The sequence below is a fragment of the Palaemon carinicauda genome, chromosome 13 (genome assembly GCF_036898095.1).
Source record: "Palaemon carinicauda isolate YSFRI2023 chromosome 13, ASM3689809v2, whole genome shotgun sequence".
Classification (NCBI taxonomy): Eukaryota; Metazoa; Arthropoda; class Malacostraca; order Decapoda; family Palaemonidae; genus Palaemon; species Palaemon carinicauda.
In genome coordinates, this window is record NC_090737.1 from 25,480,476 (window position 1) to 25,502,233 (window position 21,758).

At 42.1% G+C, this 21,758-nt stretch overlaps 1 protein-coding gene across 2 annotated transcripts in view; it reads left to right on the forward strand.

Annotated features, from left to right (window-relative positions):
* The window catches only part of LOC137652228 (zinc finger protein 236-like), a 161,856-nt gene that overhangs the window by 70,008 nt on the left and 70,090 nt on the right, over positions 1–21,758 (forward strand). The window contains exons 14-19 of one of the 2 annotated variants that reach the window (XM_068385463.1): positions 4,766–4,813; positions 6,582–6,711; positions 8,880–9,021; positions 9,895–10,033; positions 10,431–10,570; positions 18,576–18,757. In XM_068385463.1, coding sequence (XP_068241564.1) covers positions 4,766–4,813; positions 6,582–6,711; positions 8,880–9,021; positions 9,895–10,033; positions 10,431–10,570; positions 18,576–18,757 — 781 coding nt within the window. The remainder of the gene's footprint in view (positions 1–4,765; positions 4,814–6,581; positions 6,712–8,879; positions 9,022–9,894; positions 10,034–10,430; positions 10,571–18,575; positions 18,758–21,758) is intronic. The other variant, XM_068385464.1, reaches the window with a different exon arrangement.

The following is a 21,758-nucleotide window of genomic DNA, read 5'->3' on the forward strand; positions in this document are numbered from 1 at the left end:
CAGTTAAGACTTCCTTCTCGTTTCCACCAGCTCGTCTTGCTTCAAGAGCGGGTATGTGGTATGCAACTGGAGAACCTTTGGGTCTGGGAGTGCCTTCCTCCTCCAAGGGTGACTTCTCTGGTTTAGTGGACTCTGCTAGAAGGCATGCTCTCAACTCAGCCAAGGTCATGTGGTCGATGTCGGAGCTGGATCATCTCGTTAAAGGTATTTTTAGAGCCTTTGAGGTTTTTAGTTTCCTAGACTGGTCGCTTGGGACTCTCGCAAGGAAAACTGAACAGATGGAAGGATCTAGGGACCTTACCAGCATTATGTCCTGTATGGATAAGGCCCTCAGAGATGGGGCGAATGAGTTGGCTGCTCTGTTCTCAGCTGGGGTCCTAAAGAAGAGAGCTCTGCTTTGCTCTTTTGCTTCTAGGTCTGTTACCAATGCTCAAAAGTCTGAGCTTCTTTACGCCCCCCTCTCTCAACATCTTTTTCCCGAGTCCCTGGTTAATGACATTACGCGTTCTCTGGCCCAAAAAGCCACCCAAGACCTTTTATCTCGTTCTGCTCGTAAGCCCTTTGCAGCCCCTCCTTCTTCTTTGAAACGGGAGGAAAGGAGATTCCAGCAGCCCTTTCGGGGCAGGACTACTTCAAGATCAGATTTTAGAGGGAGAAGGCAAGATTCAGGACCAAGATCTACCAGGGGTTCTTTCAGACCTCGCTCCAGAAAATGAAGTTCGTCTCCTCCAGACAGTAGGCGCAAGACTGTCAGGTTTTTGGCAGTCTTGGAAGAGGAGAGGGGCGGACACCTGGTCCCTCTCAGTCATCAAGGAAGGATACAAGATCCCCTTTCTGAAAAAACCTCCTCTCGCGGATGCTCCGCTGGCCTTAGTAGCCCGGTACTCAGATCCTGGGAAACAGAAGGCCCTAGTAGACCTTGTCAACCAAATGCTAGACAAGGGGGCGATAGAACCGGTTCGGGATCTAGTCTCCCCGGGCTTTTACAATCGCCTGTTTCTGGTCCCCAAGAACTCGGGCGGATGGAGACCCGTCCTGGATGTCAGCGCTCTCAACGTATTTGTGGAGAAGACAAAGTTCTCCATGGAGACGACTCAGTCGGTGCTGGCGTCAGTTCGTCCAGGGGACTGGATGGTGTCCCTCGACTTGCAGGACGCATATTTCCATGTCCCCATCCATCTGACTTCGAGGAAGTACCTGAGGTTTGTAATGGAGGGCAAGTGCTTCCAATTCAGAGCTCTTTGCTTCGGTCTCAGCACGGCTCCTCAAGTCTTCACCAGGGTAATGGCGAATGTGTCAGGTTGGCTGCATCAGGAGGGAATAAGGATATCCTTCTATCTGGACGATTGGCTGATTCGTTCACGATCGAGGGAGAAATGTCTGGAGGATTTACGGAAGACTTTTATGATGGCTCAAGATCTAGGCCTGGTCATCAACAGGGAGAAGTCTCAGATCAGACCGAATCAGACTATTCTCTATTTGGGGATAGTTCTGAATTCAGTTCTTTTTCGGGCTTCTCCCTCTCAGGAAAGACAGACCAAGTGTCTCGTAAAAGTCAGAACTTTCCTGGACAAGAAGAGATGCACAGCGAAGGAGTGGATGAGTTTGCTGGGGACTCTATCCTCCCTCGAACTGTTTGTCTCTCTGGGGAGACTCCACCTAAGGCCTCTTCAGCACTTTCTTTCGAAGACATGGAACAGAAAGATGCAGGAAGACTCCTTTTCCTTCCCCATTCCAATAGAAGTCAAGACTCTTCTGAAGTGGTGGCTGAACCCACCCTTGTTAGGGGAAGGGATCTCCTTACACAAGAAGAACCCAGACCTAGTGTTGTTTTCAGACGCATCAGAGTCAGGCTGGGGGGCAACACTAGGAAGCAAGGAGGTCTCAGGCTATTGGGAAGGAATTCAGCTGGGATGGCACATCAACAACAAGGAGCTGATGGCCATTTTTCTGGGGCTAAAGGCCTTCAAGGACTTGGTGTCTGGGAAGATTGTGGAGGTCAACTCAGACAACACCACAGCTCTTGCTTACATCAGGAAGCAAGGAGGGACTCACTCTCTGTCTCTCTTCGAGACAGCAAGAGAGCTCCTTCTTTGGGCGAAGGAGAACAGGATAAGCCTGCTGACGAGGTTTGTTCAGGGACAGAAGAATGTGAGGGCGGACATGCTCAGCAGGAAAGGGCAGGTCCTTCCCACAGAATGGACCCTCAACCAACAGGTCTGTCAGAGTCTCTGGAGGCTGTGGGGGAGACCCCTCATCGATCTTTTCGCCTCCAATTTATCCAAGAGGATCCCCATCTATTGCTCCCTAGTTCCGGACAGAGAGGCAATAGCAGTAGACGCCTTCTTGATGGATTGGACGGGGATGGACACTTATGCTTTTCCCCCGTTCAAGATCATCAATCTGGTAGTCAGGAAATTCGCCCTCCTCGATTCGGGACGGATGATCCTGATAGCTCCGTTCTGGCCGATGAGGGAATGGTTCACGGAGGTGGTGGACTTGTTGATGGACTTTCCAAGAAGCCTCCCTGCAAGTCCAAATCTGCTCAGACAACCCCACTTCGAGAGATATCATCAAAACCCCCTCGCTCTCAATCTGACTGCCTTCAGACTATCGAGAAGCTCGTCAGATCGAGAGGCTTTTCAGCGCAAGCTGCGAAAGCTATCGCCAGAGCGAGGAGGGTCTCTTCGCAGAGGGTCTACCAGTCCAAGTGGGAGACTTTTAGGGCTTGGTGTAGGAAGCACAAGATTTCCTCATCCACTACCTCTGTGAGCCAGATTGCGGATTTCTTGTTGTACCTCAGACAGGACGCTAAGCTAGCTGTGTCCACTATCAAAGGGTACAAAAGTATGCTCTCTTCCGTCTGTCGGCATAGAGGCTTGGACTTGTCTCGCGATACGGACTTACATGACCTCTTGAAGTCTTTTGAGACGACCAAGCAGACCCAGTTAAAGCCCCCTTCTTGGAACCTTGATGTGGTTCTTAAATTTCTGTGCACCAAGAGATTTGAGCCCATCTCACAGGCTCCCCTTAGGGAGGTTACCAAGAAGACCCTCTTTCTTTTGGCCTTAGCAACAGCTAAAAGAGTTAGTGAAGTCCATGCAATTGAAAAACAGGTAGGCTTCAATCTGAATGGGGCAGTTTGTGCCTTGAGATTAGACTTTCTCGCTAAGAACGAGAACCCTTCTAAGCCCTGGCCGAGGACCTTTGAGGTTCCTAACTTGACCAACCTAGTGGGTCAAGAGCAAGAGAGGCTGCTCTGTCCAGTACGAGCCCTCAAGACCTACTTGTCTCGTACAAAAAGTGTGAGAGGCTCTTCTAGCTCCCTGTGGTGTTCTGTGAAAGATCCTCAAAAGCCCCTTTCCAAGAACGCTTTGTCCTTTTTCCTGAGGGAAGTGATAAGAGAAGCGCATCTCTTGTGTGAGGAGGAACACTTCGGACTTTTAAAAGTGCAAGCTCACGAAGTGAGGGCCATTGCGACCTCGCTTGCTTACCGCAAGAACATGTCGCTCCGTCAAATTATGGATGCGACATTCTGGAGGAGCAACTCTGTGTTCGCCTCTCATTACCTCAGAGAGGTGAGGGTGGATTATGAGAAATGTTATACCTTGGGACCATACGTAGCTACGGCTTCTGTATTAGGCAAAGGAGTTACTACCTCCCCTCAACCTTAGTTTTGTTTACTTGTACATAGGTTGGTGTATTTTTTATTGGTTGTCTGAGGACTTCGACTTGTGTACAGTCACCTCAGTCTAGTTAGATAATTTTTATCTACTTAGCAAATGTTAGGTGGTTGGTTTGGTAAAGTTGCGGTTCTTTATTTTGGGCAATAGGTAGTCCTGAAGTCTAGTCAGATTGTTGGTCTCACCCCGTTGACAGACTCGATTGAGTGTTTTTCAGCACTGCAGGTCACATCCTGGCTGACACTCCTAAGGGAAAGCGACTCAAGAGGCAGGAACCTTTGAAGTCAGCTACCTTAGCAGGTAAGGAATCAAGGTGTTTATTTATCCTACAACTTTTTTTGGTTGTTTCCCCAACGATGTTACTGTCTATCACCCTCCTCCAAGTGTGTTAATCAGCTATGTATATATAACTGCCAGGTAAGTTCTATTCATAAAAATGGAGTTTTTATGATAAAACAAAGTTTTGTGAATACTTACCTGGCAGTTATATATACATTCGAAGGCCCACCCACCTCCCCTCAGGAGACAGGTCGGGCATAGATGAACTGAAGAACAGAAAACGGGAATGATTCCTCCTACCACCCTTTAACGGGTGTTACCACCCAACCACCACAAGGCGGTTGCCTAGTTTTAGAAAAATTCTGCCGAAATAGAGATAATTAGCTATGTATATATAACTGCCAGGTAAGTATTCACAAAACTTTGTTTTATCATAAAAACTCCATTTTACAATGTAATTTGTTTCTGCTAAATGTAGTGGTTTATTTAAGTTTGGTAATTTGCTAAGGTGTTTGGTTTTTTCTCTTATTAGATGTGGAATTTCATGCATTTTTGTAACTGTTGTTGTTATTGATATTACCTGGTATGTGGTGATTAGTATGGTATTTTTTAAGTGTTTTAAACTGTGGTTCCAGTTACTTAAACCTTTATGAGTAGAGAGAGAATACAGTCCTTTATAATAAATTTTATTTCAAGTTGAATTTGGCTACAAGAATTCTGAAGTGTTGCATGTTTAGATTAATTTCAGCTTTTGCTTGAGAAAATTTTAAGAATGTTCAAGAAAGTATTCCTATTTGTTACAGGATACTGATCCAGTTGTGATTTTTAAAGAAGAACATGAAGATAAAAAGGTATGTGTTTTTTGTGACTCAGAGAATGCAATAAGATAAGATAGAAATTAATTAGGAGTTATTGAATAGGATATGAATATCTAGTATCTTATTGGATATTTAAACTGGCAAGAAGTGTACTTGAGGAACAATTTCTTAAGTTGATAATTTCTAGGTGCTAAGATAAAACTAGATTACTTGACATATTAGAAATATTATTGTGCTACCGAGAGATTTGATTTTTCATTCTTTCATCAATAGGTTTATATAACTAAAAAAAACTATCATTTTTGTGAGGTGCTTGAAGTAATAGCCTTATTTAAATTTTACTATAAATTATATTTAATTTCTGTTCCTCACATTTGAGAGAGGCTGGCAATATCCCCACACTTGGTGAGAAAAATTAGATATTTTCTTTGAAGTGAATTAGGCTATGGAAATTAAGGGAAAATCAGGTTTGTGAAATTTAATAAGACCCTTTCTTTCAACTACAGTATGTTGTAAATTTTGTATTACTTTTAAGCAAATAATTTATTTATAGGGATCTTGAAAGTATTGGGCATTCAGATATGCACTAGCGTGTATATTTGGCAGTATTTTTGTAAGAGTGCAAGTTGTTGGCTGACAGGAAAAAATTGCAGTTTTAAGATTACATACCTGTAGAAATTGCACGCTGATAACCTCAATTTGCTTTTCTGAATAATTTTTGTGTGTTCTTACAACTTAAATACTTATTACTTTTACAAATAATATTATATCTGATTGATAATAGCTTAAATGGTCTCAAGGTACTAGTTACAGTCAGTAAGTGGTTAAAATTAGATGTAACATTTCCAGATTAGGGTGACTGTGTTTTCTGTTGTCACAATTGTTTATTTTTTCATTGTGGTCATCAGTAAAGATATAAAGTGATTCCATGTGGAATTTTTCATGAATGCTCAATTCCTTAACATTGTTGGTTTGTTTGAAATTGGGCATCTTTTACTTAAAGGATTATGAGTTTGTGTGGGTAAATTTAAATATATGTATATGTTTATGGGGTTGTGTTTGTGTTTGCAATTGTATGTATAGTATACAATGCTATTAATTAGGTGGTAAATTTTCTATAGAAAGAATAACGCTTTTGCTCTTTCAGTAGATATTTAAGTAATTTGCTCACATTTTTGTACAAAATTTAACTTTATGAAAAAACTATATTTTGAGGTGATTGAAACACGACTGAAACTGAAACAAACATTTTAAAAAAGTGGTAATCTTCAATGATAAGAATTAAACGCATTGCAGCCAGCATCAGAGCATTACTTTTCTGAAATTATTATCATTTAGTGCTGATAAGAAAAAAATCTTACATTTGAAGAAAAGACGAATGAAAATTGGTAATACAAATGAAGATTCTGGGAAGGCTGAAACATGTTAAACTGTCAAAATCACCATATGCATTTGAAACAGCTTGTATCTAGAAGACATAGGAGCCTTAAACACATGATCTAATCTGAGAAAAGTGGTATATAATTTTTTCTATTCCAAGTGTAGGGTGTTAGTGAATTCATATGAAGACAGAAAAAAAGTTATAATGGGTGTTTTTTTTTATCAAGCAACAAGTACATTTTATGAGTCATTTACAGCAATTTTAGCTGCAGTGATTAGTATGCACAGTATATCAGACATGGAAAGAAAAGATATTCTTGTTATCCATTTTCATAAACCCTTTTATGAAAATTTATATTTATTTCGTATTCATATGGTGTGTTATTTTAGTGTTATAATGATTTTATTTTTGTCTTTTCAGTCATTGTCTTCAAACATTGACCCATTAAGCACAACTATCTCTGAAAGTGCTAGTGATAGGGATATTTTGCAGCAAGCACTGAATAACATTGGTCTCACTCAACCAAAGGATCCGCTACAAAACTTAAAAGGTTTGTTGTATTATTTATTTTTCTTTTTCTCTGTTGCATATACAAACCTTTCATCTATTACGTGATGTCAGTATGCCTGAGAACTTTAAATCAATCAATCAATCATCTATTACGTAGGAAATATGTTTTTAGCACGAGCTGTAATAGTTGTTGAAATTGTTAACAAGGTATCTAGTGACAGGTGGCGAGCGAGAGCATGTAAACACCCCCCCCCCCCACACACACACATACATTTCAAAAGCTCTTCTCCTATGTTTTCGGCTACTGCGAGTATGAGCATTACATCCCGTTTCTGTTAAACCAGCTGTAAATCCACTCTCTCTGTGCTTCTTGCTAGGGGCCTAATTGTACTCATCATCCCTGTGTACCTATCGCAGGTCATAGCCTCCTGTGCAGTGACAGGCTTATGTTTTGGAGAGAGCTTTGTTTCTTCCTAATGCTCATTGAATGCATCTGTTAGCATCGCTCTTCCTCTTACACCCCTGGCTCAGTCAACAGGGATTATGAGTCAGGAGCAAAGAGCCCTCGTAGCTATATCAGCTGGCTTTTCAGGCTCTGATAGCGTGTAGGGTTCCCCCAGTGTTTGCTGTATCCCATCAGAGGATGGAGGCTCTTCTCCATTTGTGCATACCACTGACAACATGGTTACCTCTCTCCTGGTATTACCACTGTGCACTGTCTCCCTTGGTGATGCCAATGGCAAAGGGTGTGGTCAGTGTGTCCCCTAATGTCATTGATTCCTGTGATATCTGCGATTACCCCCCCCCCCCTTGGGTTTAGAGCAGCTTAACGGTCAAAAAGACTTGTTGCCTGGTGCCGGGTGTTTCCTGTGTATCTCCTCTGACCTGATCATCCCTTGTTTGCCCCCTTCCCCAGTGCTGTTACCCTGACCCTTGGGCCTAGGGTTCCGGGGCCTGTAATACCAGCTCTCCTGTCAGTGTGTCTACTCCTCTCCCTTGACAGTGTTCACCATTGTTGTAGTTACTGTTTGAGTAATCCCTGTGGTTTCTCCTCTCAGGCAAGTGTAGTTGTTGTCGGTCGCTCAGACCACGATACCTCTGATTGCAGAGCCTGAGGTGAGGATTGAAAAGAGGAAAAAACATGCACATTCTTCTTCCTCTTCCTCGGTGTCCTCTTCGACTTCAGAGTCTGTTTCTGACGCTCCTTCTTCTAAAAAGAAGAGGAGGAAGAGATCAAAGTAGTCTTTTCTACCCGGAATCTCCCTACTTGAAGGATGAAAGGTTTGTTTGTGCATCTGAACAAATAACAAAGTTTTAAAGTCCCTTAAGTTTAAACTTCCCATTTCAACTGTTCCTCTCAGTTCTGAGCTGAAAGGTCATAAGTGAAGAGCTTTTGACAGGTGGGGGCTGGGGCTCTTTGCCCTCGCTTACCACCTGATATTGAATATCTCTCTAATGATTTCAGCGGACATTCCAGCTCGCGCTGAAAATATATCAAGTACCTAAAGGACTGAGGTTTGTATAGCTATGAAAAATATAAATAATTTTTTAAAACATTTTTTATATATCCTACTTTGTTCTGATTGCTTTGCTGTAAATTACATTCTAATTCGTATTTGGGATAGATATACAGTATGTAGTTAATATTGCTTTTTATCTTTTTACTTGCCATCACTTCTTAAAGAATTTTAGAATTTTTTTATTCATTGTTCTGTCCATGAATAAAAAATATTAAGTGTTAATTTAGAAAACACTTGCATTAGTATGTAGCTTCATTGCTATGTATTATGCAATGATATGTAAATCTTTTGCAATCTTACTGAACTATGAACTATGATGTTCATATAATGGTAATTAGTTTAAATGAATTTTTATCATCCATACAGAGTAGTTGAATATTTTTATCAGCAATGATTGGAGGAAGAGATTAGGAGTTTGGTCTCTCTCTCTCTCTCTCTCTCTCTCTCTCTCTCTCTCTCTCTCTCTCTCTCTCTCTCTCTCTCTCTCATACTGCGGAAACTCATAATTTTAATGGTTCATAATTAAGGAGGGTATCTTACTAAATAGTTGTTCACAAAATGTAACTCAGGCATTTCAGATTATCCTTTTATTTCTGTTCCAGCAAAGAAAAGTAATTAATTCTGGAGAAATGTATTTATGACTCATTTTGTATTTTTAATGACTTATTTTTCTTTTCTTGAATTTCAGAAGAAAAATGTGTTTCCGACTTCAGAGAGAGATTAAGTGGAACAACCATAACTATAAGTGAAAATGAAGAGATAAACATAAAAGAGACCAAGAATGTCCAAGTGAGAACGTTGGTTGATCGTACAGACGAAAATGAAGTTAGGTAAGCTTGTTGAAAACTACATTTATAAAGTTTTATTTGCAATCCTCCAGAATTCAAAGTAAACCTTTTTCTTTATAAATAGCCCAGTCTTAGTGAAAAGAGTTGGTAGGCCTACAGCTTCTCATTTACATCTTTGTGGCATTTATGACTATACTGTAATTTTTTCTCTGTGATTATATACGTACACAGCTCGCTGAATTCTAATGAGTTCCAGGAGTATTCAGGATTTCCCCAAAGTCTATAAATCTTTAAAATTAATTCTTTTATTTCATATAGTCATCTCCTTGCTTGTCCTTTCAATAATAGAAATAAGTGAAAATTCTGTGCGCAGTAGATTTCATGTAAATTATTTGTAAGGTTTCTCGATAATAAATTTGACATGAGAATTATAAACAAATGCATAGTTCTGTTACTTTGAAGTGGAACAAGGGGTGCTGTAAGGACTCTATCTGGAAGGCAAGGCAGTGCCAACCTGAAAAAGTTTGGGAACCACTTTAGATATAACATTTTATTATTAAAATTCTTGTTTTTACTTCATAGGCCATATGACTTTATCCTTGGGATAAAAGTGAGACAGCTTGTCCAACATGTTTTCTTTTCATTTATATATTCATGTGCAAATTCTACGATAATGAGCACGTCCAACATCTGTTATATCATAACAAGTTTTACCAAGCTTTTCATGACATTTATTCACAGTTACATGGATGGGAGTACATATTTATACATGAAATTAGAAGAGGCAGAATTATTATGGGAAATATAGAGATGAATTATCAAGGAGTTGTAAGTAGTTTGTGTATGTTATTGATAAGTTTTCATACATAAAAGAATTTTCCAAACAAAATTTAAATTTCTTTTTTCCCTTTGTAGAAAATATGCAGTTCTAGTGAAAACATCCGGTGATACAAAGTGGCATGTTTGTGTTAACAAAGACTGTACCAAAGAATTTAAAAAGCCTTCTGATCTTGTACGTCATATCAGAACCCACACCAAGGACAAGCCCTTTAAGGTAAGCGTTGTTCTTTTTGACTTTTGGGATGAAAACTGCTAAAAAGTCACAGTTACTTGAAGGAAAAGAGAAGTTGAACTTTATTCATTCATGTCTTATCAAATAACTGACTTGTTGAAACTTGAGAAATTTACATTTGATACACTGTAGTATCTCTATGCAGAGATAAATTTACATTTGATATGATTGGGAAACATGCAGAAAAGAATTGAATAGTGTATTCAAATAAGTTTAATTACCATTAAGAATTTTTTTTGTTATTTAAAATCATAGTATGTTTTACAATTATATATATGATAACTTAGAAGTATGATATAATTGTTTGCTTTCACAATTAGAAAGTGGGGTTAATGATATTCAAATAAAGAGTTAACTTTTGCCTTTATTTTTGTTCCAGTGTACAAAATGCTATCGAGCCTTTGCTTTAAAAAATACTCTAATGTCTCACATGAAGACGCACATTCCTGAAAAAGAACACACATGTCCTGACTGCAACAAGAAGTTCTCAAATGGAACATCATTGAAAGTACATTACTGGTAAGGTATCACTCTCTCTTCCTGTAAGGAGTACCAGCTAGTGAGCTAGATGTCTTAAACTTTTCATCTATTTGTTTTGGTCTCTTTTCACTAGCTGTCCAACTTCTTTAACTTTACTTTGGTCCTATTACCATTTATTCAAAACCAAGATGGATGTGTGTTTAATAGTCTTTTGTCGACCATGGTCAGATAAGACTAGAGTTGTTCAGGAGTGTGATCTTTATATCACCATGTGTATAGAATGTTGTTATAGTAAAAAAATCAATTTTTTTATGTACTGGTGATATTTATTAATCCGTTCCTAATGCATTTTTAAAGCAAGATAATAAGAGCCAAAAACTAAACTTAAGTAATTGATCTTTTAATAGTGAGGGTGTAATTTATTGGAAGTAAGTTTGCCTGATAGGTTACAATTATGAGACAAACTCATAGATGCTTGTAAGTTATGTTAGTAACGACTATATGGCATCCTCGTAGTGTTTAAACTGAAGAGGAACCAAATGTTTTCTTAGCGTAGTTCAAAAGAACATTTATAAAATTTCTACCAAACTCTTTTTAAAGACCCTTTCTAGTAAACTGCCGCAGCCATTAATGACATTTGATAATTAAGAAATATATTCCTTCCTTCTCTTAGGTTGCATACGGGCCAGAAACCTTATGCCTGCCCTCAGTATATTAGTAACGACTATATGGCATCCTCGTAGTGTTTAAACTGAAGAAGAACCAAATGTTTTCTTAGCGTAGTTCAAAAGAACATTTTAAATATTTAACTTAGCCGGTGAATATATATAGCTGCAACTCTGTTGCTCGACAGACAAAAAACTGTAAAAAACTCGCCAGCGATCGCTATACAGGTTGCGGGTGTGCCCATCAGCGCCAACTGTCGGCCAGATACCATACTCAATGTAAACAAAGACTCAATTTCTTCTCTGTCGACGTGTCGACAAGACGTACTTTACTCGCTGTTGAAACCTGGAGTTTTTCCCATCATCTTTGGTGAAGTACTTTATTTTGGTTTTGAGCTTTCGCTGTGCAGGGTTTTTCTTCAAATAAATCCTTGAACTCTTTTTTGTATCGGATTCATTGTTGATGACTTAGATCGTTTTTTGGAATTTTCCCTTGACCAATTCAAAATGGCTGACCTTTCACAAGTTCCCAAGTTTAGAAAATGCAATGCTAGGGACTGTTCTAGGCGTCTTCCAAAGGCTTCTCTCGACCCTCACACTGTTTGTTCCAATTGTCGGGGTAAAACCTGTCAATTGGAAGATCGGTGTGAGGAATGCGTGGGCCTTTCGGAATTCGATTTTATCGAATTTGAGAAGTACACACGCAGGCTAGAGAGAGATAGAGTAAGGAGAAGTTCTTCTAGGTCGATAGATTTTTCCTCTCCTCATGCCCCTCAACCTATTCCTTCCCCTGTAGTGGTTGTTCCTAACCCCCCTCCTAGCACTCGGGAACCATCGATGGCTGACATGATGCGTGCTATCCATGCCTTGGGGGAGAGAGTTGAGTCCCTTGCAAGTGACCGCAATCAACTCATGGCGGATGTTAAGGAGCTAAAGTGCCAAAGTGCCGCGGGAAGTGATAAAGTGCCTAGTGAAAGTGTTGTGAACAATGTTGCGCTTGAGGGTTCGTCTGTTCGTGCCTGTCGTCCTCCTAGTCCGGGACCTCTTGCAAGCTCCCAAGCCCAGGGGAGAAGCAATGTCGTACGACGCATGGGTTCGAGAGGCCTTGATCAGCGAACAGACGTTCCCTCCATGGTATCAGGCGTATCTCCCCAAGATCGCCCCTACCTACGTAAGACGAGAGAGCCCGTTTTTACCTCGTCGTCCGAAGGTGTTTCTCGTAAGAAACTTTGGACCAAGGTCTCACGACCTTTAAAACGTAAGTCGGTCCCTTCAGGACAAGTCCAACGTCCCGGTTGTAGCCACTGGGTCAGTTCGGACTCGTTGCCGTCATCTGATGACTGCTCACCGCCTAAGAGAGGCAAAGCGGTACCGCCTCAGTCGCTAACCCCGTCTGTTGCCGCACCTGCTCCCGTAGACCCTAAATGGGCTTTGCTGCAAGACATGCAGTCCAAGCTTGCGTCCTTGATGGAGGACTTTAATGCGGAGAAGGTTGCTGCTGAACCTTCTGGCCAACAACCTTCCAAGCGGTCTGTTGTGCGTCCTGTTGACGCTGAGGTAACCTTCTCGCGTCTACCAGTTGAGGTGGTTCCTCCACCGATGCGACCCAGTGTGGGTTGCCAGCCGCACGTTGACGTTAAGCAACGCTCGGAGGTGGTTGTTGACGTTCAGGACGTTCAGCAACCATCAGAGGTGACTTGTTTTGACGCGGTGCGTCAACCTCCGCAACCCGGGATGGTGTTGACTGCACAACCCAGACGGTCTAGACAGTCTCGGGTGGACGCTGTGCGTCCTCGCGCACCCATGGTTGTTGACAGTTCACAGACTGTGCAGCAGTTCCATGACGTTGCGTCCGGCTCCGTCACGCATGCACCAGTGCGACCGGACTCAGCGAGCCAGACGTTGCCCTCTCCGTTGCCGTTTCATCATCAGTTTTCGGATGAGGAACTATCTGATGAGGACGTTGCTGAACAACAAGACGACCAACCGTCAGAACTGGACGAGCCTAAGGCAACTCAACCATCATTGGACTTTAGAAAAGTCATGGCTGTATTCAAGGAGTTGTTTCCTGACCATTTTATTTCTGTGGCTCCTCGTTCTCCGCCGTCAGAGTTTGTATTAGGCATGCCTGCTACTGCACCTGCCTTTACTAAACTCGTTCTCTCACGCTCATCCAAGAGAGCTTTGCGGCTGTTAGGAGACTGGTTAGAGTCTAAGAAGAGTTTAGGGAAGACAGCATTTGCCTTTCCCCCATCTAAACTCTCTTCTAGATCGAGCGTCTGGTATGCCACGGGAGAAGTTCTCGGCTTGGGAGTTCCTGCCTCTGCCCAGGGCGACTTCTCAAGTCTTGTAGACTCTCCCCGCCGCCTTGCCATGAGACGCTCGAAGATTTGTTGGTCACCATCGGACCTGGACCACCTTCTTAAAGGGATATTTAGGGCTTTCGAAGCCTTTAACTTTTTAGACTGGTGCTTAGGAGCCCTGAGCAGGAAAATCTCTTCTGCAGATAAGGATATTTCTTTGCTCATTATGTCCTGCATGGACAAGGCCGTCCGTGATGGGTCCAATGAGCTAGCTGCCTCATTCACGTCCGGAGTCCTGAAGAAGCGAGAGTCTCTCTGTTCGTTCCTGTCTGCTGGAGTTACGCCATGCCAGAGATCTGAACTTCTCTTTGCTCCCCTTTCCAAGTGCCTGTTTCCTGAAGTCTTGGTAAAGGAAATTGCCGCTTCGTTAGCTCAGAAGGACACCCACGATCTAGTTGCGTCCTCAGCTCGCAAAGCTCCCCCTTTGCCTACATTGTCGGCTAGACCGAGGATAGACACTCCAGCGTCTCGCTTTATTCCGCCCTTTCGTGGCAGAGCCTCCAGCAGAGGAGGTGCTCGTGCCGAAGGGAAACGAGGGAAGAGGAAAGGACCCAAGTCCTCCAAGGGCAGAGTCTGACTGCCCGCAACTTCAGACAGCAGTGGGAGCCAGACTCAAGAACTTCTGGCAAGCCTGGGAGAAGAGAGGCGCAGATTCACAATCTGTGAAGTTACTCAGAGAGGGGTACAAAATCCCTTTTGTACGCAAACCCCCTCTAGCAACGTCCCCCATCGATCTCTCTCCCAGGTACAGAGAGGAAAAAAAGAGACAAGCCCTGAAACTGGAAGTGTCTCTTTTGCTAGAGAAGGGAGCGGTGGTCAAAGTCTCGGACCTTCGATCACCGGGATTTTACAACCGTCTCTTCCTAGTTTCAAAGAAGACAGGAGGTTGGAGACCGGTGCTAGACGTCAGTGCTCTGAATGTCTTTGTCACAAAGACGAAGTTCTCCATGGAGACCACAAAGTCAGTCTTAGCAGCGGTCAGAAGGGAAGACTGGATGGTCTCGCTAGACCTAAGGGACGCCTACTTCCACATCCCCATTCACTCAGACTCCCAACCTTTTCTGAGATTCGTCTTCGAAGATGTGGTCTACCAGTTTCGGGCCCTGTGCTTTGGCCTAAGCACAGCTCCTCTCGTGTTTACGAGGCTGATGAGGAATGTGGCCAAATTCCTCCACTTATCGGACATCCGAGCCTCCCTTTATTTGGACGACTGGCTTCTCAGAGCCTTTTCCAGTCGTCGCTGTCTGAAGAATCTCAAGTGGACTCTAGATCTGACCAAGGAATTGGGACTCCTAGTCAATTTGGAAAAGTCCCAGCTGGTCCCATCCCAAACTATTCTGTATTTAGGGATGGAGATTCACAGTCTAGCTTTTCGGGCTTTTCCGTCGGCCCCCAGAACAGATCAAGCCCTGCTATCCATCCAGAAGATGCTGAAGAAGGAACGCTGCTCAGTCAGGCTGTGGATGAGTCTGGTAGGGACGCTGTCATCCCTGGAACAATTTGTATCACTAGGAAGACTACACCTCCGTCCTCTTCAATACCATCTGGCTTTTCACTGGAAAAAGGACAAGACGCTAGAGGCGGTCTCGATCCCGATTTCCGGAAAGATAAAGTCTTGTCTGACTTGGTGGAAGGACAATATCAACCTAAGAGAGGGTCTTCCCCTGGCTGTTCAGACTCCCAACCACGTTCTCTTCTCGGACGCATCGGACTTGGGCTGGGGCGCGACACTGGACGGTCGGGAATGCTCAGGTCTGTGGAACTCGAGTCAGAGGAGCATGCATATCAACTGCAAGGAGCTGTTGGCAGTTCATCTGGCCTTGAAAAGCTTCGAGTATCTCCTTCGAGGCAAAGTGGTGGAAGTAAACTCGGACAACACCACGGCCTTGGCGTACATCTCCAAACAAGGAGGTACCCACTCACTGACGTTGTACGAGATCGCAAGGGACCTGCTCATCTGGTCAAAAGGTCAAGACATCTCCCTAGTAACGAGGTTCATCCAAGGCGACTTGAACGTCATAGCAGATTGTCTCAGTCGGAAAGGGCAAGTAATTCCAACCGAATGGACCCTCCACAAGGATGTGTGCAAGAGACTTTGGGCCACTTGGGGTCAACCAACCATAGATCTCTTTGCAACCTCGCTGACCAAGAGGCTTCCAATCTATTGCTCCCCAGTCCCGGACCCAGCAGCAATACATATAGATGCCTTCCTCCTAGATAGTAGGTTGGCCAGGGCACCAGCCACCCGTTGAGATACTACCGCTAGAGAGTTTTGGGGTCTTTTGACTGGCCAGACAGTACTACATTGGATCCTCCTCTCTGGTTACGGTTCATTTTCCCTTTGCCTACATACACACTGAATAGTCTGGCATATTCTTTACATATTCTCCTCTATCCTCATACACCTGACAACACAGATTACCAAACAATTCTTCATCACCCAAGGGGTTACTGCACTGTAATTGTTCAGTGCCACTTTCCTCTTGGTAAGGGTAGAAGAGACTCTCTAGCTATGGTAAGCAGCTCTTCTAGGAGAAGGACACTCCAAAATCAAACCACTGTTCTCTAGTCTTGGGTAGTGCCATAGCCTCTGTACCATGGCCTTTCACTGTCTTGGGTTAGAGTTCTCTTGCTTGAGGGTACACTCGAGCACACTCTCCTATCTTATTTCTCTAACTCTTGTTTTGTTAAAGTTTTTATAGTTTATATAGGAGATATTTATTGTTACTCTTCTTAGAATATTTTATTTTCCTTTTTTCCTTTCCGCACTGAGCTATTTTCCCTGTTGGAGCCCCTGGGCTTATAGCATACTGCTTTTCCAACTAGGGTTGTAGCTTAGTAAGTAATAATAATAATAATAATAATAATCTGGATCTCTACGCATTCCCACCGTTCAAGATTGTCAACAAGGTACTGCAGAAGTTCGCCTCTCACGAAGGGACAAGGTTGACGTTAGTTGCTCCCCTCTGGCCCGCGAGAGAATGGTTCACCGAGGTACTTCGATGGTTAGTAGACGTTCCCAGAAGTCTTCCTCTAAGGGTAGACCTTCTACGTCAGCCACACGTAAAGAAGGTACACCAAAGCCTCCACGCTCTTCGTCTGACTGCCTTCAGACTATCGAAAGACTTTCGAGAGCTAGAGGCTTTTCGAAGGAGGCAGCCAGTGCGATTGCTAGAGCAAGGAGAGCGTCTACCATTAGAGTCTACCAATCGAAGTGGGAAGTCTTCCGAGACTGGTGCAAGTCAGTTTCTGTATCCTCGACCAGTACCTCTGTAGCTCAAATAGCTGATTTTCTCTTATACCTGAGAAAAGGACGATCCCTTTCAGCTCCCACTATCAAGGGCTACAGAAGCATGTTGGCATCGGTCTTCCGGCATAGAGGCTTAGATCTTTCCAACAATAAAGATCTGCAAGACCTCCTTAAGTCTTTTGAGACCACCAAGGAGCGTCATTTGGCTACCCCTGGATGGAATTTAGACGTGGTACTAAGATTCCTCATGTCAGACAGGTTTGAGCCGTTACAATCAGCCTCCCTGAAAGATCTCACTCTTAAGACTCTTTTCCTGGTATGCTTAGCCTCGGCTAAAAGAGTCAGTGAGATTCATGCCTTCAGCAAGAACATCGGATTTTCGTCGGAAAAAGCTACTTGTTCGCTGCAACTTGGTTTTTTAGCCAAAAATGAGCTGCCTTCTCGGCCTTGGCCTAAATCTTTCGATATTCCCAGCTTATCGGAGATCGTAGGCAATGAACTAGAAAGAGTCTTATGCCCTGTTAGAGCTCTTAAGTTCTATTTAAAGCATACTAAACCTTTACGAGGACAATCTGAAGCTTTATGGTGTTCAGTTAAGAAACCATCCTTGCCTATGTCAAAGAATGCTTTGTCATACTTTATCAGATTGTTAATACGAGAAGCTCATTCACATCTGAGTGAGGAAGACCGAGCTTTGCTTAAAGTGAAGACGCACGAAGTTAGAGCTGTAGCAACTTCCGTGGCCTTTAAGCAAAATAGATCTCTGCAAAGTATAATGGACGCAACCTATTGGAGAAGCAAGTCAGTGTTCGCGTCATTTTACTTGAAAGATATCCAGTCTCTTTACGAGAACTGCTACACACTGGGACCATTCGTAGCAGCGAGTGCAGTAGTGGGTGAGGGCTCAACCACTACAATTCCCTAATTCCATATCCTTTTAATCTGTCTCTTGAAATGTTTTTAATGTTGTTTTTTATGGGTTGTCCGGAAGGCTAAGAAGCCTTTCGCATCCTGGTTGATTTGGCGGGTGGTCAAAGTCATTTCTTGAGAGCGCCCAGATTAGGGGTTTGATGAGGTCCTGTTGTATGGGTTGCAGCCCTTGATACTTCAGCTCCTAGGGGTCTGTCAGCATCCTAAGAGGATCGCGAGGCTCCGTAAGGAAGACGTACTTATAAGGCAGAGTAATCGTCTAAGTCGACTTCCTTACCAGGTACCTATTTATTTTGTTTTTGTTATTTTGATAACTTCTAAAATGAAATAAAAACTCTTAGCTCATAAGATGTAAACATATTTAACTGGTCTCTACCCACCACCCTGGGTGTGAATCAGCTATATATATTCACCGGCTAAGTTAAATATTTAAAAATGATATTTTAATTATAAAATAAATTTTTGAATATACTTACCCGGTGAATATATAAATTAAACGACCCTCCCTTCCTCCCCAATAGAGACGCAGTGGGATGAGAAGAAATTGAGTCTTTGTTTACATTGAGTATGGTATCTGGCCGACAGTTGGCGCTGATGGGCACACCCGCAACCTGTATAGCGATCGCTGGCGAGTTTTTTACAGTTTTTTGTCTGTCGAGCAACAGAGTTGCAGCTATATATATTCACCGGGTAAGTATATTCGAAAATTTATTTTATAATTAAAATATCATTTTATAAAATTTCTACCAAACTCTTTTTAAAGACCCTTTCTAGTAAACTGCCGCAGCCATTAATGACATTTGATAATTAAGAAATATATTCCTTCCTTCTCTTAGGTTGCATACGGGCCAGAAACCTTATGCCTGCCCTCAGTGCCCAAAAACCTTCCGAACGGCATCCCATCGAAAAGCTCACATGCTCACTCACATGAATTCTCCTCATCGCCAAGCTCAGCTCAGGAGAGCAATAGCTTTACCTGACATTCCATTGCAGGAACCAATATTGATTACAAATCAGGGTAAGTTATGATCACTTATCTTATAATAAGAGTATTTACTGAATACTGTATGTTCCAGAAACAAGAAATATCCATTTGTATGTTATGTTCACAAGAGAAAAATGAATATAAGTCTCTGTTCCTGAAAATTACTTGCTATTAGTACCATAGCAACTTGTAAATGCTAGGTGACTTAGATCTAAAATTCTGGAGGAAGAGTCAAGTAAGTTCTCTATCAGGTAAGACAAAAGAAGTCCCTCTAATACTGTATGTGAGATTTCCATACCTTTCAACTATTGCTGATGATTTTTATGCTATGAAGTACCTGTGTAGTGACTGATCACTAGTGTAAAAATTTGTATATCAGGCTAGTGCATGTGAAAAACATCAGGCTAAGTGAGCCTTAACATCTAAAAGGGGTGAGCAACTTGAGCTTAATTAAAAATCCACATAGAATCATGACAGTTCTTGTATGTAAACTCTTCCAAGCTGAGCTGAAAAACATCATATGCTGGCAGCTGGAAATATACTAGGGTGTGTTAGCTGAAAAATATAACACAAGGGATCAAACTTAGAAAAACTAATAGTCAAAATGGAAAGGGTGTAAAAATTCATAAGACTCAAAGAGGTGATAAGATACAAGAACTTAAAACACCTCTGTACTGTCAGGAAAGTTGGGATTGAATGTCGTTTGCTTTATGGAACAGATCACATAAACAAACTAAGCTAAACAAAACTATTACATTAACACTATCTCTATTAAATCATAACTTACTTCGTGTTATTTAATGGAGCAGTAAATGTAGACAGTGTAATTAAAGGTTCTGAGGAAGGACATGTTGATAGTTCAGGAACTGTATTGAAGATGGTGGCTTAGCTCAAATTAGGATGGTTTATGTCATACAGTATTGGATTTTTTATTCTAGCCTTTTACAGGCTACTCCTTAGATCTACATTAATCCCAAAAAGGAGGGGAGCATTGCACCAGAAAATTGATTTCTTTGTCTCTTAAGAGTCACTCAGTATTATTTGTATGAGACTACGGCATTAGGAGTAATGTTCCTAATTTGTTTTCTGGTATTGGAGTTCCAAATCACCCTCTGTCTACTAAAAATGCAATCTCCTTCCTTATTAAAAGTTTGTTCATGGAGGCTCGCAAGAGTTAGATCCGTTTTTAATGAAAGATTTGAAGGTTAGGATTCATGATATAAGAAGTGCAGTTACATCTCTTATTTTTTACAGAAATATTTCCTTGGAAAGAGTAGTAGCATCAGCTCAATAAGGTACTAAGTTGATTGTCACAAAACATTATCTTAGAGAAACCTGGTTTGCTTATCAAGATTGCTGGGCTTATGTTCTATAGTGGTTGCTGGTGATGTAATCTAATAATTTTGGGTTTTATCAGTTGATTTTTTTTTTAAATTCTAGTTTTAGTTACACACACTTAGAATTTATATGAATAAGTAATTAATTATGTGGTAATATTTTAGGGGAAAACTGGTGGAGTTTATAATTTCCCACTTTAGTTTGAGAGTTTGATAATAAAAACTGGACTACAGGTGAGTTTAGGCTCTTAATTAATTTCATTATTTTAAGACTATAAATGACCAATCTCTCTCCTTCTCTGGCAACCCGCTTACATCAGAGTGTAGGAGTCATCAATATGAACATCAGGGGAGGTTCAGGGAAATAAACAGAATTTAGATAATTTGCCATATCTAAATTCACCTGATGTTCTTATACATGTCCTTTCTCCTCCCCACTGACTTGTGGAGTCAAGAAGATAAAGAATAATTTTGATTTTGAGATGGAAGACAAAGATAGCATGGCAATATTATTGCCTTTAGCTGCTAGGTTGTCTCATTGTTTTACTAGAGTCATAAGTTTATTAGATACATACATATACCAAGGCACTTCCCCCAGTTTTGGGGGGTAGCCGACATCAAACAAAAGAAACAAAAAAAGAAGGGGGACCTCTCCTCTCTACGTTCCTCCCAGTCTGACAAGGGACTCAACCGAGTTCCGCTGGTACTGCTAGGGTGACACAGCCCACCCTCCCCCGTTATCCACCACAGATGAAGCTTCATAACGCTGAATCCCCTACTGCTGCTACCTCCACGGTCATCTAAGGCACCGTAGGAAGCAGCAGGGCCTACCGGAATTGCGTCACAATCACTCGCCACTCATTCCTATTTCTAGCACGAACTCTTGCCTCTCTCACATCTATCCTCCTATCACACAGAGCTTTCTTCACTCCATCCATCCACCCAAACCTTGTCCTTCCTCTTGTACTTCTCCCATCAACTCTTGCATTCATCACCTTCTTTAGCAAACAGCCATTTTCCATTCTCTCAACATGACCAAACCACCTCAACACATTCATATCCACTCTAGCTGCTAACTCATTTCTTACACCCGTTCTCACCCTCACCACTTCGTTCCTAACCCTATCTACTCGAGATACACCAGCCATACTCCTTAGACACTTCATCTCAAACACATTCAATTTCTGTCTCTCCGTAACTTTCATTCCCCACAACTCCGATCCATACATCACAGTTGGTACAATCACTTTCTCATACAGAACCCTCTTTACATTCATGCCCAACCCTCTATTTTTTACTACTCCCTTAACTGCCCCCAACACTTTGCATCCCTCATTCACTCTCTGACATACATCTGCTTCCATTCCACTATTTGCTACAACAACAGACCCCAAGTACTTAAACTGATCCACCTCCTCAAGTAACTCTCCATTCAACATGACATTCAACCTTGCACCACCGTCCCTTCTCGTACATCTCATAACCTTACTCTTACCCACATTGTCTCAACTTCCTTCTCTCACACACCCTTCCATATTCTGTCACTAAACGGCCAAGCTTCTCTTCCGCGTCTGCAACCAGTACAGTATCATCCGCAAACAACAACTGATTTACCTCCCATTCATGGTCATTCTCGTCTACCAGTTTCAATCCTCGTCCAAGCACTCGAGCATTCACCTCTCTCACCACTCCATCAA